Here is a 16,805-nt window from a genome sequence, read left to right on the forward strand (position 1 = left end):
CGATGCAAGACGAGGCAAGCAAGCACAGCAGCACAAAAACCATAGAGCGGAACGCTATTACAACTTGAATTGATTGGACTTTTCTGAGGTCTTCCTTTGCACGATGTCATCCTGGATTCTCCAGAATCTCCAGAAGAGACTGCTTTTGTATGCTGTCCAACAGATATCAATCTTGTCCAACGTGGACATATCCAACTTACATGTCTCTTTGGGCTCCAGCTCGCGGTTTACGTTCGATGATCTAGATTTAGCAGTAGATGAGTTGAACATTCCTCAAGTGACAGTTGAGAGTGGTACTATCAAGCATTTAGATCTGCAACTGACCGTGTCCGGTGGCGTCAGTATTAAAGGTAACGGCGTTGAGTTTGTATTGAGACCTGTTGTCCATCAGCACAAGGGTGAGCCTAACACATTCTCGCTGACAAAGAGTATCCAGAATCTGACGAGTTCGATCATGCAGTTTTCCGAGCCAGGAGCAGAATTGCAAACTGAAGTTGATGCAGCGGAGACTGGCGGGGGCGGGATCGCAAATAGCAGTGGAAGTATCAGCAGTAGCGGCGAAGAAAGTGAGACGGTGCCAAATGTCGGGACGCTGGAGAATATGAGAAACAAGCTGCTGAACGTTGCTCTCTCGAAGCTGATGATAAGCTTCGAAGATTTGAAGGTCAGATTTGTACTGGAAGATGACTCAGTCGTGGAAGTATCTTTGGGAAGCTTCGATTTCCAATCGGAGAAGGATGATTTGCGAAATATCGCGCTTCGACGGTTCACGGTTGGCTTTGCTGAATCCCAAAGTGCCTGTCAGTCACGCAAAGACATGGATAGCTTATTGAATAGTGTCACCTACACTCAGAATGAAGCTGCCTCTTTGTACATGAGCGCGATGGAAAGTTTGCAAGCTGAGGCAAGCGGTGAGAAAAGCGAAGAAGAGTTGATAAAATTGATAGAGCTGGTTACTTGGGATGAAATAGAGATCAAATGTCAGGGCCTTTCCTCAGTTGACGACCTTAATTTACGAGACATTGATATCCACGCAAAGCAACTTGATATACAGCTACACAAAATACTGGCGCTGAAAGAACCCGTGTGGGATATGCTAGTACGGAGTGCTATGCATGTGAATCAAAATTCCGAAGGACAGCCAACCTCCTTGGCGGGTTACAAGAGGTTTCAAAAGGAGCAAAGTTTGTCGGAAATGCTCCAAAAGATTTCGATAGAATTGGGGGAAATCAACTTTCACTTTTCAGATCTTGGATCTCTTTCATTGAAGCACTTAAACTATGCGATTTATGAAGGCGAGCGGCAAGAATTCGAGATTGGTGCAGTAGAATTTATCGGAGATGGAATCGTATCAACGACGTCCAAAGAACCTATTTTACAGGGGCATTTCAAGAATGACGAAGCTTCGGTAACCTTACTGGATAGTCTAGCGATCAAGCTGAATCTAACCGTCTTGGAACAGTTCGCAGCTTTATTGCAGCGGGGACAACAAATAACCTACTCACTGAATAAGAAAATGCTGATAAAGAAACACCCCAGGCGAGTATTATCGCATGAGCGGAAATACCATATTACAGCTGAGCCGATAAGCCTTACCTTGGTCCTAGGGGAGTACGAGATTCGCCTAAATACCGAAGGTGTCTTCAGCGATCTCTTCCCAACAGTATTCAGGACTAATGCCATCACGGTCGAAAGGCTTTCGAGAAATGGCAACGAAATTATTTTACGCTGTCAGGACGTTTCTCTCATCACCTCCAGATCAAGAGTTCAGCTGAACTATCACGACGAATCCCTGGAGGAATCTTTACTGACTAGTAGGTTTGTCTGTAAGATTGATGATGTCATTATCAAAGTAGCGCATGATAAACTGAACCGGTTGATTGTGGACACAGAGAAGATAGGAGAGATATTTGGAAAAATTCAACATGAAAGTGGAGAGAAGGTCAAGAAAGAGCACATGAAAAGAAGCGTCAGGATACTTCAGTCCTCCAACATTATGTATAAAAACACTGAACTGGCAATTTTTGCATTGGTTGTCAATAAACTAACAGCCGAGGTAAGGCAGTTTCTGAACCAAGATTTCGGTAGCTTAGCTATCAATATCGATTCCATAATGTCAGCAGTTACCGAGGATGGCAATACAACTGCATTTTGTAAACGAATAGAATGCAATAGGTTGGCGCCCGACATAAACGAAAATGTCATAAAACCCATAAAATTGAGCGATGCAGATTCGCCTTTGGTATATGTTTGTAGAAAGAGTGGTGGCAAGTTGAAAGTGACGCTGACAAATTTAGCATTCACTTATTACGCTCGATGGTTAGATATCTTCAAAGCGACGACCAAGAACAATAGCAGTCAAAGCAAACAAGGAGAAAGCAGAAACGATGAACAGCTGGAAGTGAAAGTCCTTGACTCATCATTGATTTTAAGACCATATAGGCTGAATGCAGCTTTGGCTCTGGTCATTGATCAACTTTTGTGTACGGGCAAATCTCCTTTTGATCATATTAAATGCACACTGAAGAGTGGATCACTGTTGCTCATCGATGACTTCTCAAGTGTTAAAACCCTGGAAGATAGGCATTGGCCGTCACTCCCTGCATTCTATGCGCGTCAGGGATTCTCCGCTATCGGTCGCTACGAATTAATGAGCGCCAGGATTAATTCTTCAAAGCCCGCTATCTCTCTGAAGCTAAAATGTCATAATATTGTTGCTTCCCTCTGTGCCGATTCTGCGCACACTTTGACTCAAGTTTGCATTGATCTTAAGTATCCCCTAACTTTCCCCGATGATCAAAAGTACAATTACAGCCGAGACCAATCGATTGATACTTTTAAAGACATTGATCTAAACTTCTTCAATTCGTCGCATATCAGACAAGAAGTCGACTCTTACAACAGAGGCGAAGAAGAGCTTATTCACATCAATGATGATTGGGAGACAAACGAGCCTTCTTTGAACGACTCGCTATCAGACGCCACTAATCAAACGGTGGATGTACAGGAGGCCTATTTGGATGTTGTGCAGGAGCTCAGAACCACTGCAGCTCACGAGAACCAAAAACCGATAGATCTGAATTTAGAGTTGGAAATCGATAAGATAATGATAAAACTGTTTGATGGCTATGACTGGAAGTTTACCAGGAAATCAATATCTCGGACGATCGATCGAGTCGATCAACAAATGAAAGCATGGAGCGCTGAACCCAATTCGACAAATCAGATGTCGATGACTATCTTTGACTCGATTTATGTTTCGGCTAACGCCTCCGACACTGTTGACCTACAGAAAAGAGTAAATGACGAAATACAAGGCGAGGACAAGTCACCTATATATGTGAGAAAAGCCAACCTTCATCCTTCTCGTCATTATAAGGCAGCAGTCCAATTAGACAACCTGCGGCTGGTTTTTAAAGCTTATGATATAAGCGATTCAGATTCCAATACAGATACTTCTGCTGAGCAGGTGAATGAAGCTGTCCTAACCATCCATAGATTTGATATTATTGACAATGTCCCCACATCTACGTGGAAAAAATTTCTAACCTTGCTTCGACATGAGCAATGGCCGCTGGATCGGCCCATGGTACGTCTGGATCTTGCCACATATCGTCCTATGAGCTATTTGATGGCAACTGAATTAACTTTAGGTGTTGAATTTGCACCATTGCGCCTGCATATTGATCAGGACGCACTTGATTTTTTGATAAAATTTGGAGAGTTTAAAGATAGTAGGTTTGAATTGATCGATGAGTACCCTGATATTGCTTTTATTCAAAAATTCACGACCAATTCCGTGAAGCTGAAACTGGATTACAAGCCAAAGAAAGTAGATTACTCAGGTCTAAGATCGGGACATGCTAGTGAATTAATGAATTTTTTTATTCTCGATGGATCAAACATCACGCTCAAGGGAATCGTTCTTTATGGTATAAACGGGTTCACTGAACTAAATGCTGCTTTAAAGGCAGTATGGACACCTGATATTACTTCAAGACAGATACCCGGCGTCTTGGAAGGCTTTGCCCCGATAAAGTCTATTCTAGCGCTTGGATCTGGAGTAAAAGCGCTTGTGGGCAGCCCGGCGACGCATTCTATCGAAGATGGGCCGGCAAAAGGCGGTCTAAAGAAGGGCTGCAATGTTTTTGTCAGAACAGCGACCGGAGACTTTGTTCGGCTTGGTGCAAAATTAGCTGCTGGGACACAAACGGTGCTGGAAAATGCTGAACAGATGCTAGGAGGTGATGGATCAAATGGTAGGATGTACAAGTTCGATGAACCAGCATTGGACATGAACAGTCTGCTGGAAGAAGACCAACTGGTCGGCGGAAGCAACCCACAAGTCAAGGGCCGCAGGCCTGCGGCCTTAGTCATAGATCCCTCGGCGGGTGACGAAGGCGAGCCCAAAATAGTCAGCCTGTATGCGGACCAGCCCCTCGACATCCACATGGGTCTCGAGGAAGCATATCACTCTCTGGAGAAGCATATGCATCTCGTCTACGACGTCGTGTGGAGGACCAAAGGCGAACTAAGAGAAAGAGATGCCGGTGCTGCCGCAGCTGCCGTCTCAGTTGCCAAAGTCGCTCCTGTGGCCATAATACGGCCTCTCATCGGAGCCACAGAGGCTGTCGCAAAGGCACTACAAGGAATCTCCAACCACTTTGACAAGGAGCAGATTGACGATATCAACGATAAGTACAAGTCTATAAAACTAAAGAAGTGATCATTGTCGCCCTCATGTCCAACTTCATTCTGATTCCGCCGTTCATCATTACGTTCTTGGACTAATATCTTGCATTATTGAACCCACACCGTATTTTGTTACTAGTTAGCTCGGCGCGATGGCTTTTTCTTTCAAATCTAAAACAAACGGAGGAGCCAAAAGTAAACAATGAGATAGCTAGACACAATCACTCGAGAAAAGCTGGAGGAGAGTTCAAAAGGTTCCTGGTGGCCAACGGCAACTGTATTGGAAGCTCATATTGTCCAGAAAGAGCCAGGAACGGATCCCCTTCAGAGAGAGCCCTGAAGAACTGGACGAAGCAAGTTGCTCAGTTAACTCTGCATCTCTCCAGTTGATACTCAGCGAGGAACCTTTTGTTGACGATTACTATAAGGATCAGAAGGAGGTAGCTCCCATCGCTATAGTTAAACTCGTCGCGGAGCCAGGATGCAAGTCTCGCCCGAGGCAGGCGAGTACCGGGGACGGCAAACTGTGGGACAGGATGGTACAGCTTCAGCCCAAACGAAGAGCTATAAGAAGATATGTGCGAGATGTCGAAGACCTATCACACAGAGTAATAAAAATGGAAAGACGACATTGAAGGCATTGGGGAAATACTACCATGAGGATTGCTTTACATGCAATGACTGTGGGAGCCTTTTGAAGCCCAAATACTTTCCTTACGAGGTAGAAAACGGGGAGACGATTTTGCTTTGTCAGTATGATTACTTCAAACGGCACAATCTGCTGTGTTTCGTTTGCGATAAGCCTTTAAGAGGGCTGTACTACACCGCATTTGGAGAGAGGTACGATGAGGAGCATTTTTCGTGTACCATATGTGCAGCACCCTGTGGTGTGAAGAAATGCTTTATGTACCAGAACAAACTGTATTGCAAATATCACTTCCTGAAATATTTCTCGAAACGATGCAGCGGTTGCAATTATCCTATATCGGACCAGTATATTGAGTTTCCGAAAGGTGACGAAGTGCATTGCTGGCATCCGGAGTGCTATGGGATTCATAAATATTGGCATGTCAATCTGTCTGCGGATACCTTAGGTTTACCTAGCTTCCCAAAGCTTAAATACCAGGAAGGGGCCTCCTTATCAAATCCAACGCCCAAAGAGCTTGACAAGCAAATGCATGCTTTTAGTTCGATTTTATCAAGGACTTGGTCAGTGCTATACAGATTTGAGGAAGAGACGGCTTGCTGTATATCTGACATGTTCCAGTACTTGGCGAGTTTCGATCAAATAAAGGGAATCAACTCAACAGCTCTCTTTGTGCTTAAAATCGAGTGCTTATTCAAAGCTATTGGAACATTTGACATTCGCGACAAAGATCGATCGCCACCGAATGACCCTCAGAATTCTGCTTCGCAAATTCAAGATATCAATAATAGTTCGGAGAGTGTCAGCCTCAAGTATAGCAAATTCCCAAGAAATTTATCCACGAAAATCATGATATATTTACAGCTTCTACGGAAATTGAATGCTGAAGATTCAAAAGTCAACGTTTCTTCCTTCATGCCGGTCATTACCGGACTTACTCATTTTTTGAAACTCCTAACGAGATACGGATTGTATAATGCATTGGAAAAGAATAAAGCCGGACGCTCGATGACACCCTTAATGAAATTTTTGCGAGAGGTTGAGAGAAATGAAATCTACGAGAAAGATCCCTTCAATTACATTGATCTACCGATTAATGCTACGGACAACTGTACAGCATGTGGGAAATATATTCAAGAAGATTGCATACAATTTCATGAGAATAGATGGCATATAAGTTGCTTCACTTGTTCTCAATGTCAAAAAAGCATCGAGCCGCGAGATATCGCTGACGCAACCTATAACAAGACTCTCAAGCATGCTATTTGCCCTCGATGTTCAGTCGGAGATCCTGCCTCCGTACCTGGATTTAAATATGTCACAAAGCTTGCCCAATTAATCTTCCTCCTAAAGATTGCTTTAATCAGATCCAAAGCTGTAATGGAAACTCAGATGAGAACAAGGCTTAATAAATCGTCTGAGAAGATGGATAGCACATCTGTCTCTATGCAGCAGACGTACATTAGGACATTGAACGATATCAAAAGGCTCAAATCCAGGAGAGAATGTGTCCGAGTCACCCATGATAAACAACAAGCGCGAAAATCAGTTGTTCTCGAGACAGGGGAGCACGACGTGAATAAAGTACAGCCGTGTCAAAATGGAAACCTTGTCATTCACACAGATCCACCAGTATCTTCTGAAAACGCCGGTCATGATAATGTTTTTACAGACACGAAAACTTTGACTCTTGATGATATCTCACGCATTGTGGCTGCTGAGCACGCCAGGGAATTAAGACCTAACGCATTCACACATTTCAAAAGAATAAGAGAAACTGATAGCGATACCATCAGTGTAGTTGCGAAAAAGAGTGGAATATACTATTCGGAGTTGACCAAGAGCGACATGATCTTACTTCAAATGATCAGTCTCTCTTTGTTGACGTTAGATCAGCGAATAATAGCGAAAGATGTTGACGTGAGTAAATTGATTCCGCCTCCTCTAAAGACTGAAAAATCACCACCATCAAATGGTTTCTGGTACAGAATGAAATACATGATGAATAAGGAGCCTAAGAAGGTTACCCCTGTGAAAGTATTTGGCACACCGCTAGACTCTCTCACGTCAAAGTGGGGAGTGGATTCTGAACTGGGAATAGGACCTGTCAAAATAAAAATTCCTATCATAGTAGATGAACTGATTTCTACTCTCCGGCAGATGGATATGTCCGTCGAGGGTATTTTTCGCAAGAACGGTAACATTAAAAGACTAAAAAAGCTAACCAATGAAATTGATAGTAATCCAGGAGTTATGCCTGATTTGTCAAAAGAGAACGCTATTCAACTTTCAGCATTGCTTAAGAAATACGTCAGAGAACTTCCTGACCCACTTTTGACTTCCGAATTGTATAACATCTGGATCAATGCAGCCAAGTTGGAGGGAGAAAGTGAAAAGCAAAGAGTAATTTCTTTAGTGTACTGTATGCTACCGATGCATAACAGAAACGTGCTGGAAGTGCTTTTGTCATTTTTATGCTGGACAGCCTCTTTTTCGCATATTGAGAACGAGATGGGCTCCAAGATGGATATTCATAATCTGTCGACGGTAATAACGCCCAACGTTCTTTATTTGCCAGATAGTACTGTACCGAAAGTCACTATTAGTGAAGTATCTGACACGTATGACGATGCTTTTGCACATAATGAGGGTGAAAATTATTTTTTGGCAATTGAAATGATCGACTATTTAATAACACACAATGAGGATATGGGAATGGTTCCAAAGTTCCTGATGGCATTACTCAAGGAAATCAAGGACGATAATATTTGCAACTACGACCTTGTTAAAGACTTCATTACCAAGAAGTACAACAGCCGTAATATTGACTTTTCCGAATTTGAAGTCCAAAGAAACATAGAAATGAAGCATTCGACTTCATTAGTAACGCAAGGTGAAGTTCTCAAATAGATCCCGCTTGAATGTCTTTGTGAAATTGTGTTTGTAACATTATAAGACTTAATGAATAATACTTTATTTGAGACGTTATTGAAGGAGAGTATTCTCATCGCTTTCACTTGGGGCATTACGTAGTGAGAGGTAAAGCAAATAAGGAGTGTTCACAACTTTGGTTGCTCTGAGTCTTCTGGTTGAGTTACCGGCCATTTATAAGAAACTTTATCTTGCAACTGATAGTTGTGCTTTGCTAGATAATCCTTTAGGCCATGAGGACCTCTTGAACCATATGGATAAATTTCAGGAGTTGGTGCGTCTGGGCTTTCCAGGTACTGTAGTAACGGAGTGAATAAAGACCAGCTGATTTCTAATTCATCGTCTCTGACAAAATTAGAATGATCACCCAACAACGCATCTCTGATTAAAACTTCATAAGCTTCAGGAATCCAGAAGTCCTTGTATCTGCTTGAATACGTCAAATCCAGATCGGTCACTTGAGTTGCGTTAGATAAACCTGGAGTCTTGGCATTAAACTTCAAATAAACAGCGGCGTTAGGTTGAACCCTTATGACTAGTTCGTTGTTAGGGATGTTTTTGAAGACACCGGAAGCTACAGCCTTGTATTGCAGTCTTATCTCGACCTTACCTTCGTTGAGGGCCTTACCGGCCCTCATTATCATAGGAACACCATCCCAGCGTTCGTTCTGAATTTTGAACGCGAGTGCAGCAAAGGTCACACATTTAGAGTCTTTGCTCACGGTTTCATCGTCTCTATATGCCGGTTTAGTACCATCTTCGGACTTACCGTACTGACCTAACAAGACATCTTCGTTGTCGATTGGAGCAAAGGCCTTCAGCACCTTGACTTTCTCGTCACGAATAGATTCTGGATCAAAAGACACCGGCCTTTCCATTGTCAGCAAAGTCAGTACTTGCAGCAAATGGTTTTGCATGACATCTCTGATGATACCGATGTTATCGAAGTAGCCACCGCGCCCTTCAGTGCCAAAGGGCTCTTTGAACGAGATCTGAACACTCTGGATATTCTCTTTGTTCCAGGAAGCATTCAGACATGTGTTCCCGAATCTCAAGAGCAGGATATTCTTGACCAGCTCCTTACCCAAGTAGTGGTCAATTCTGAAGATTTCCTCCTCCTTAAAAAGGGGAGCCAAATCCCTCTGTAAGGCTCTTGCTGACTCCAGGTCGTGGCCGAAGGGCTTTTCGACGATCAAACGCGTCACGCCACTTGCGGCATACAACGTTGTCTTGATGTGAGTCGCCACTGTAAGGAAGACGCTTGGAGGCAGAGCAAAGTAGAACAGCCTGTGCGGCTCCTGTACCTCTTTGCTGCTCTCGAACTCTTCAATCAGCTTCGACATCTTCTGATATCCCTCTGAAGTGTCGTAAGCTCCTGAGACGTACGTGATCATCTTGAAAAACTCCTCCACCTTCACATTGTCAGCCTCGCCATGCGTTTTCTTCAGATAAGGCTCAATTCTCTCTCTCAGTTCCTGCAAGTTCAATTTCGACCTGGCATACCCGAAAATCTTAGTACTTGGGTCCAGATATCCCTCTCTGAACAGACCAAACAACGCTGGGAACGTCTTCTTCTTCGCCAAGTCCCCCGAGGCCCCAAATACAACAATCACCGTGTTCTTCACAAACTTCACCGGCTCAGACATCCTAACACAACTGCAATCTAGCTCAATTGGCCAACGTCCCAACGACGACGAGCAATACCTTATCCTGCAAGCGATTCCTTCGCTTTTTATCACTTCACTAAAGGGGGTAACACCGTACGAACAACCCAGTCAATCACTAATTGATTATATAATCTGGGTACTTCCACGGCTGAATGCGTCCACAGTAATTCTTGCCTCATTGTTAATTCTCGATGGTCCCACCGTGCTTAGGTAATTCTGCTTGCCTCCTGGGACGGTTAGCTGGAACGAGCCCGCTGCCCCTCCAACAACTTTTTTTTAGCGACGCCACACTAATGGCGCGATTACCAAGTGTTGCCCAATGAGACAACATCGTTGGACCGCGATGTGATGGGATGGAATTGATACCGGTAGGGCATGTTGTGGGCGACGGAGGTGGTGTCTATGTGCCTGCCCATGCGTATGGGGTCGACGGGGACGAGTTCTTGTGCGTAGCGAGTGTTTAGCTGGTCCACGAGCGTCTTGCGCTTGGTGGAGTCGCCTTCGAGTAGGCCACCTCCGTTGATGCAGCCTCCGGGACATGCCATTACCTCGATGAAGTCTGTGGCAGAGAGATCGGCTACCTCGGGCTTCTTTTGGACCGCGGCGTTGGTCTGCCTGTTCTTGAGCAACCGTGCGTTGCGCGGCTTCGCAGACTTCTGGGTTAGTTTGCGAACCATGTTTTGGATGTTTCTGAAACCGTAGAGCTCGGTAGCGGAGGCGAGTGTTTGGTCGCTGGCTGCGTCGACGAGCCTGTACTCGCGGACGTCGCTGTTCTTGCCCTCTACAATCAGTAGCTCGGCTTGCGGGTTCAGCTGGTGCATCTCGCGGATGTACTGGAAGGCGAATCCGCCGGAACTGCTTCCCTCGTTCGAGGACCAGTGCAGCGTGAGATCCCACCCGTCCGGCGACATCGAGCGCAGAAGGCTGGCATCTTGGGTCTTGTATTGGCGTAGGTCTATGCCGAGCTCTTGGAACATGGTGACTAGCTCTCTCGGAGTGATGACACAATCAACCTCTTGTTCGCCGTCGGGTCTGGACGCTTCTAGTTTCTTGTCGAAGCAGGGCATGATGGCCAAGTGATAGAGCTTCTCGTTCACAGAAAGCTTGAGCAGAGACCCGGTGATCTGCTGCGGCGACTTGACGTTCAGCAGATAGGGCACCAGTTCCGGCTTGGTCTTCTCAGCGTAGAGAACGAACCCCGGACAGACAGCACTCAGCAGCGGTTTTCTGACTGCCTGCGGTTCCTGTCTGGCGGCCATAATAGCCTGGTTGCTGCGGCTTATGGTTATGCCTCTCCCGACCTGGGTCCCGACAAGATACTTACAGCGGAAGAACTGTTTGAACATGTTCGCCAGGCAGAGGTCAAGCTCGTCCAGCATCATGCCATAGTAGTTCGCCAGCGATATCCTGCTCTGAGGTGATATGCTTACCGCCAACCTAGTCTCATCTCCCAGGTTCTTCCATGCATCAACAAAAACCGTGTGGCTCTGTCTGCTAAGCAAGATTTCCTCGCTGGAGGTAATGCAACCAGCACAAGCCAAGCAGTCCTGTAGACTTATCGAGACTTTCTCCAATTCGCTTGGCTCCTTGCCAACCTCAAACTCTGTGGGTTCGTCCTTGCCTGTCTTCTTTGTCTCTACCGGCCTCACACAGGCCAATCCAGGGCTTATGAAGTCATTCAGATCTTCCTCTGATAGCAATGCACTCATAGCTGGTCGAATAATGCGCAAAGAGGACCTTATGCTGTCGTAGAAGCCTTAAGCCTGTAAGCCATCAGCTCTTTTTTTACATATATGCTGTATGGATGCTTAGAAATAGTACTCGGACCTTGCAAGAAATAAGAGTGAAGGTCTGCCATAGGCTGGATGGCTTCTATTGATGTTGGTAGCGTCCAGTTTGGCCGCTTGATTGCTAGGATTTCTACATATAACAACTTTTGCGGCCTTGGACACCTCTTTCCGACCTTTCCAGAGAAGGTCGTAACTGCTATGAGATATAAAGGCTCTCAAAACTCAATTCTCTGGGAACGCCTCGTAGTTCACTTGGTCCCTTATCTAAACGCTCCCGGATACAGCGCTCGAAGGATCTCGACACCCGCAGGGTGACTGGAACCGATAACGTCTTGTCACTGAACTACGACTGAGTCCTCGAGAATGGCTATCACCAGTTGGTCGTACCTTTTGACCTATAAAAGGGCCTTGATGGCAAGAACCAGTAGCTCTCCCATGCAACTTCTCAAGCGCTCCTTCTCGTCTGAAACCAATAGTTGTACAATGGCTTCGATTGACATCAATAAAATCAACTCCTGGAACGAAGAATTCAAGGCTGACCAGTCGCATCTGCTTGCCAGCACGGTGCTGAAGAACGATGATGTGAGCAAGATCCTCTTAAACAGGTCCCGGTTATTACAGCAAGATGTTCGTGTTTTCAACACATCGGTCAGCACAGAAGGTGCCCCTGTAACCAACCAACGGTCATCTGGAAGATGTTGGCTGTTTGCGGCAACCAATCAGCTGAGATTGAACGTTGCAGCAGAGCTGAACTTGAAAGAATTTGAACTTTCGCAAGCGTATTTGTTCTTCTATGATAAGCTGGAAAAGGCTAATTACTTCCTTGACCAAATCATCGACACCCATGAGGAGAGAGACGGGTCGCGCTTGGTTGACTACCTGCTGACTGACCCTACGGGCGACGGCGGTCAGTACAGTATGCTTCTTAATCTCATCAAGAAGTATGGTTTAATCCCTAAGGATTTGTACAACGATTTGCCCTACTCAACTACGTCGTCGAGAGCCTGGAACAGTTTGCTCAAGTCGAAACTCAGAGAATTTGCAGAGATATTGAGATCCGAGTTGGCTCTTGCGAAGGACGTCAGGGAGCTGAGAACCAGCATGCAAAAGGAGATCTTCAGGCTAATGTGCTTGTTCATGGATATCCCTCCCGTGAAACCAAACCAGGAGTTCACTTGGACCTATGAGGACAAGGATAAAAAGGTTCACACCTTGAAAACGACTCCATTGAAATTTGCCTCCAAGTACGCGAAACTGGACTGCAGCAAACCTGTTTCGCTGATTAACGATCCTAGACATCCTTATGGTAAGCTGATTGAGATTGACCGTCTGGGCAACGTCCTGGGCGGTGACAAGGTCATCTACTTGAACGTGGACAACCAGGTTCTCTCAGATCTGGTTGTCAAAAGATTAAAGAATAACAAGACAGTCTTCTTTGGCTCGCATACACCTAAATTTATGGACAAGCAGTTTGGTGTCATGGACGTTCAGTTGTGGAACTACCCCGCTATCAATTACGATTTGAAGCAGAGTAAAGCCTCTAGGATCAAGTACGGCGAGAGTTTGATGACCCATGCAATGTTGATAACAGGTTGCCACGTTGATGAGAGCTCAGGAAAGCCCGTGCGCTACCGCGTCGAAAATTCGTGGGGCAAGGATTCAGGTAAGGACGGTATGTATGTTATGACTCAGGAGTACTTCGAAGAATACTGTTTCCAAATTGTGGTGGACATCAATGAACTACCCAAGAATCTCGCTTCGAAGTTTACGTCGAAGGATGAGAAGCCAATTGTGCTACCAATTTGGGATCCTATGGGTGCATTGGCCCAGTGATCTCGCAGCCCGAAGCTGTGAAACTACTCTTATCAAATAGCTGAGTATTAATATATAGCACAAAAGGGACAAAGATCTCCAGTCCTACAGTAGTTACCTTGAGAGACTATCTAAATTCATTCTTGTCATTCCGCTATGCCCTGCAAAAACGTCATCACAGTGGAACAAGGCTCCCTGGTTGGGGGATGTTGTAGACAGGATATGCAAGGCTTGTTGGTCCTCTTATTCCCGCCATCAGGTTATTCTATTTCTACGGATTGTACTTCGCGTCGCCTTTTCTGCTTCGTGGGACCAAAACATAAAAACTGAAAGCACCAAGTCAACATCTACCGATAAAAGTCAACGCCAAGAGCTCCCAATTAATCGTATTCTGCTCCGCTTGAGGGACGAATTCTACTCTTGTCCACATTGTGCTGCAAGCTTGAGACCAGGGCACGCCTTATCTTCAGGAAGCCGTATGTCTCTAAGAATTTCAAAAACTTGGAAGACAGACGTAGGGACGCCTGCGCGGCTCTATTAGCCTAGCAGGATATCATAAGATGGTTCGCTAGCTTGAATCACGGTTATCAAATGGCTCTAAGATGATGGTTTACTTGTGCTCGGCAGGGTGACCGCCAATATGAAATCGAAAGTAATAATAATCTAATGAACAATGATGAGACACTACGACGTAGAGGATCTGAAGTAGCGGTTTGCCTGGCGATTTAGGCGGATCGCCATAATTGAATAAATGAAGCTGGCAGGGAGCTTACTATTTCTGCTTCTTGGGTCTGCAAGAGCGCACAAAGTACCGGAGAAAGATCATGAATCGCGATCGTATTTCGCAGTTGAAAGCCATCTGGAGGTTCGGGAACTGGTCTACCAGCATCCAGAATGGACATACGAGCACCCTGTGCGGGGGCTGGACAATCATCATGTGTTCTCTATCGAGCGTAATGGCAGCAGGGCTCGTAAAAGAGAACTGTTAACAGATTCTCCAGATATCCTGTCAGTTGAGGACCTGAATCCTCAAAGGCTACACAAGAGATTACCAATACCTGACGTACCTATAGATTCCAGCATGCTTCCGATGAAAAATGCCGAGGATCGGCTGGGTATAAGTGATCCGCTCTTCGAGAAGCAATGGCATTTGATAAATCCCAGCTTCCCAGGAAACGACATAAACGTCACTGGTGTTTGGTATGAAGGCATCACTGGACGTGGCGTTGTGGCGGCCATCATAGACGATGGACTCGATTACGAAAATGAGGATCTTAAGGATAACTTTAGCCCGGAGGGCTCCTGGGATTTTAATGATAACACCGCTCTGCCGAAGCCAAGACTTAGCGATGACTATCATGGAACCCGTTGTGGTGGGGAGATAGCAGCGGCCAAGAACGACTTCTGTGGCGTGGGTGTAGCGTACGACGCAAAGGTCGCTGGAATTCGTATTCTCTCTGGCGAGATAACTCCGGAGGATGAGGCAGCATCGCTTGTATACGGACTCGATGTCAATGACATCTATTCATGCTCTTGGGGGCCTGCAGATGATGGAAGACATTTACAAGGGCCTTCAGACCTAGTTAAGAAGGCGCTAATCAAAGGGACTCAAGAAGGCAGAGATAAACGAGGTGCGATCTATGTGTTCGCAAGCGGTAACGGGGGTATGTTCGGAGATGATTGTAACTACGATGGCTATACAAACTCTATCTATTCCATCACAGTCGGTGCAATCGACCACAAGGGCCTTCATCCGCCTTATTCCGAAAGCTGTTCTGCTGTTATGGTGGTTACCTACTCTTCCGGGTCTGGAGAATTCATTCACTCTACGGATATCAACGATAAATGCAGTGATAGACATGGCGGTACTTCTGCGGCCGCTCCGCTCGCTGCCGGAGTATTTTCGCTGGTCTTAGAAGCCAATCCAAATTTGACTTGGAGAGATTTACAGTACTTATCCATCCTATCGTCGCAGCAAATAAATGAGATGGATGGTGATTGGCAGGAAGGTTCGATGGGAAAGATGTATTCTCACCGCTATGGGTATGGTAAGCTTGATGCATATAGCATTGTCAATATGGCCCGCAGTTGGGAGAATGTGAATCCTCAGGCTTGGTATTATACATCATTAAAAGAGATCCTTCAGGAAACAGACTCAACAGAAGAAGTGCTGGAATCGGTTGTTTCAATCTCACCAGACGATCTGCTTAAAAATAATTTCAAAAGGGTAGAGCATGTTACGGTCACCGTTGACATAGAGGCAGATATCAGAGGTACTACGGAAGTGGACTTGATCTCACCAAGAGGTGTCACTTCGCATCTGGGCGTCGTTCGGAAGCTCGACCAATCGCAGGATGGTTTTAAGGACTGGAGTTTTATGTCAGTCGCTCACTGGGGCGACGAGGGAGCGGGTGACTGGAAACTGCTAGTAAGAACAACCGTTGACGGAAACAAAGTGAAGCTGAACAACTGGAGATTGAAGCTTTTCGGGGAATCTATCGAATCGGCGCTAGCCGTCCCATTTACTTTCGGTAACGATGCTGAAGATACGACTGATAGCAATGCCACGGAAACTGAAACATCTGCAACTGCGACAGATGAACCTACTGACACTCAGGCGACGGTCGCGCCTACAAGTACTCAGAACGCCTCCTTCAATGAACACACTTTGAACAAGTTTACGCCCTCGACGCAGGCCATGCACTACTTCATTGCGCTTTTCATCGTTGGCGCAGCCCTGTTCGTACTTTACTTTCTCTTTTTTGTCAGAACTAGACGCAGAATACGGAGATCAAGAGCAGAGACATACGAGTTTGACATAATCGATACCGACTCCGACCATGATTCCTCATTCGACAGCAGCTTCCGCGGAGCGAACGGCATTATCCCCTCTGATAACTTCGACGATCTCGATTTTGACCTTTCGGACGAGGACCATCTCGTCAGCGACCCTGCAACTCAGCCTACGACGCAGTATCAACCAATTGATCAGGCTTTAGAATCACCTAAAGACAGTAAAGGGGATAAATAACTCAAGACTATGCATTAGAAGTGTACTGCTTCAGCGCAACATAAGCAGGATTCATGCTGCATCTCTCTACATAGACGTTCCAAAAGGACTCACTTTATATAGCATGATAAATGGTCACTCTCAACTCTTGAATATTCCAGCTCTTTATTCAGCTATTATTATAGGTCGCGGGAGCGCGCGTCATAGGTAACCAGTGCTAGGAGAAGCCTGTTACCAACTTTAGAAGGTGGTCACCT

The 16,805-nt window shown here is 45.5% G+C and overlaps 6 protein-coding genes across 6 annotated transcripts; 4 read left to right on the forward strand and 2 right to left on the reverse strand.

The window, feature by feature from the left end:
- Nucleotides 1-103: 103 nt before the first annotated feature.
- On the forward strand, nt 104-4,726 carry ATG2 (Atg2p; the record flags this gene model as incomplete). The annotated part of the gene is made up of 1 exon (XM_037283276.1): nt 104-4,726. The coding sequence occupies one exon, from the start codon at nt 104-106 to the stop codon at nt 4,724-4,726; it is 4,623 nt and encodes a 1,540-aa protein (XP_037139172.1).
- A 447-nt stretch (nt 4,727-5,173) lies between these two features.
- LRG1 (GTPase-activating protein LRG1) lies at nt 5,174-8,248 on the forward strand (the record flags this gene model as incomplete). The annotated part of the gene is made up of 1 exon (XM_037283277.1): nt 5,174-8,248. The coding sequence occupies one exon, from the start codon at nt 5,174-5,176 to the stop codon at nt 8,246-8,248; it is 3,075 nt and encodes a 1,024-aa protein (XP_037139173.1).
- Nucleotides 8,249-8,397: 149 nt separating this feature from the next.
- On the reverse strand, nt 8,398-9,915 carry ZWF1 (glucose-6-phosphate dehydrogenase; the record flags this gene model as incomplete). The annotated part of the gene is made up of 1 exon (XM_037283278.1): nt 8,398-9,915. The coding sequence occupies one exon, from the start codon at nt 9,913-9,915 to the stop codon at nt 8,398-8,400; it is 1,518 nt and encodes a 505-aa protein (XP_037139174.1).
- Nucleotides 9,916-10,238: 323 nt separating this feature from the next.
- Nucleotides 10,239-11,645, reverse strand: NAR1 (iron-sulfur cluster assembly protein NAR1; the record flags this gene model as incomplete). The annotated part of the gene is made up of 1 exon (XM_037283279.1): nt 10,239-11,645. One exon carries the CDS (start codon nt 11,643-11,645, stop codon nt 10,239-10,241), a length of 1,407 nt encoding a protein of 468 aa, XP_037139175.1.
- Nucleotides 11,646-12,089: 444 nt separating this feature from the next.
- On the forward strand, nt 12,090-13,559 carry LAP3 (bleomycin hydrolase; the record flags this gene model as incomplete). The annotated part of the gene is made up of 1 exon (XM_037283280.1): nt 12,090-13,559. One exon carries the CDS (start codon nt 12,090-12,092, stop codon nt 13,557-13,559), a length of 1,470 nt encoding a protein of 489 aa, XP_037139176.1.
- Nucleotides 13,560-14,289: 730 nt separating this feature from the next.
- On the forward strand, nt 14,290-16,569 carry KEX2 (kexin KEX2; the record flags this gene model as incomplete). Its single annotated transcript, XM_037283281.1, has 1 exon — nt 14,290-16,569. One exon carries the CDS (start codon nt 14,290-14,292, stop codon nt 16,567-16,569), a length of 2,280 nt encoding a protein of 759 aa, XP_037139177.1.
- Between the last annotated feature and the right edge of the window lie 236 nt (nt 16,570-16,805).

This window comes from Torulaspora globosa, chromosome 4 (genome assembly GCF_014133895.1).
Source record: "Torulaspora globosa chromosome 4, complete sequence".
In the NCBI taxonomy this organism is placed as follows: Eukaryota; Fungi; Ascomycota; class Saccharomycetes; order Saccharomycetales; family Saccharomycetaceae; genus Torulaspora; species Torulaspora globosa.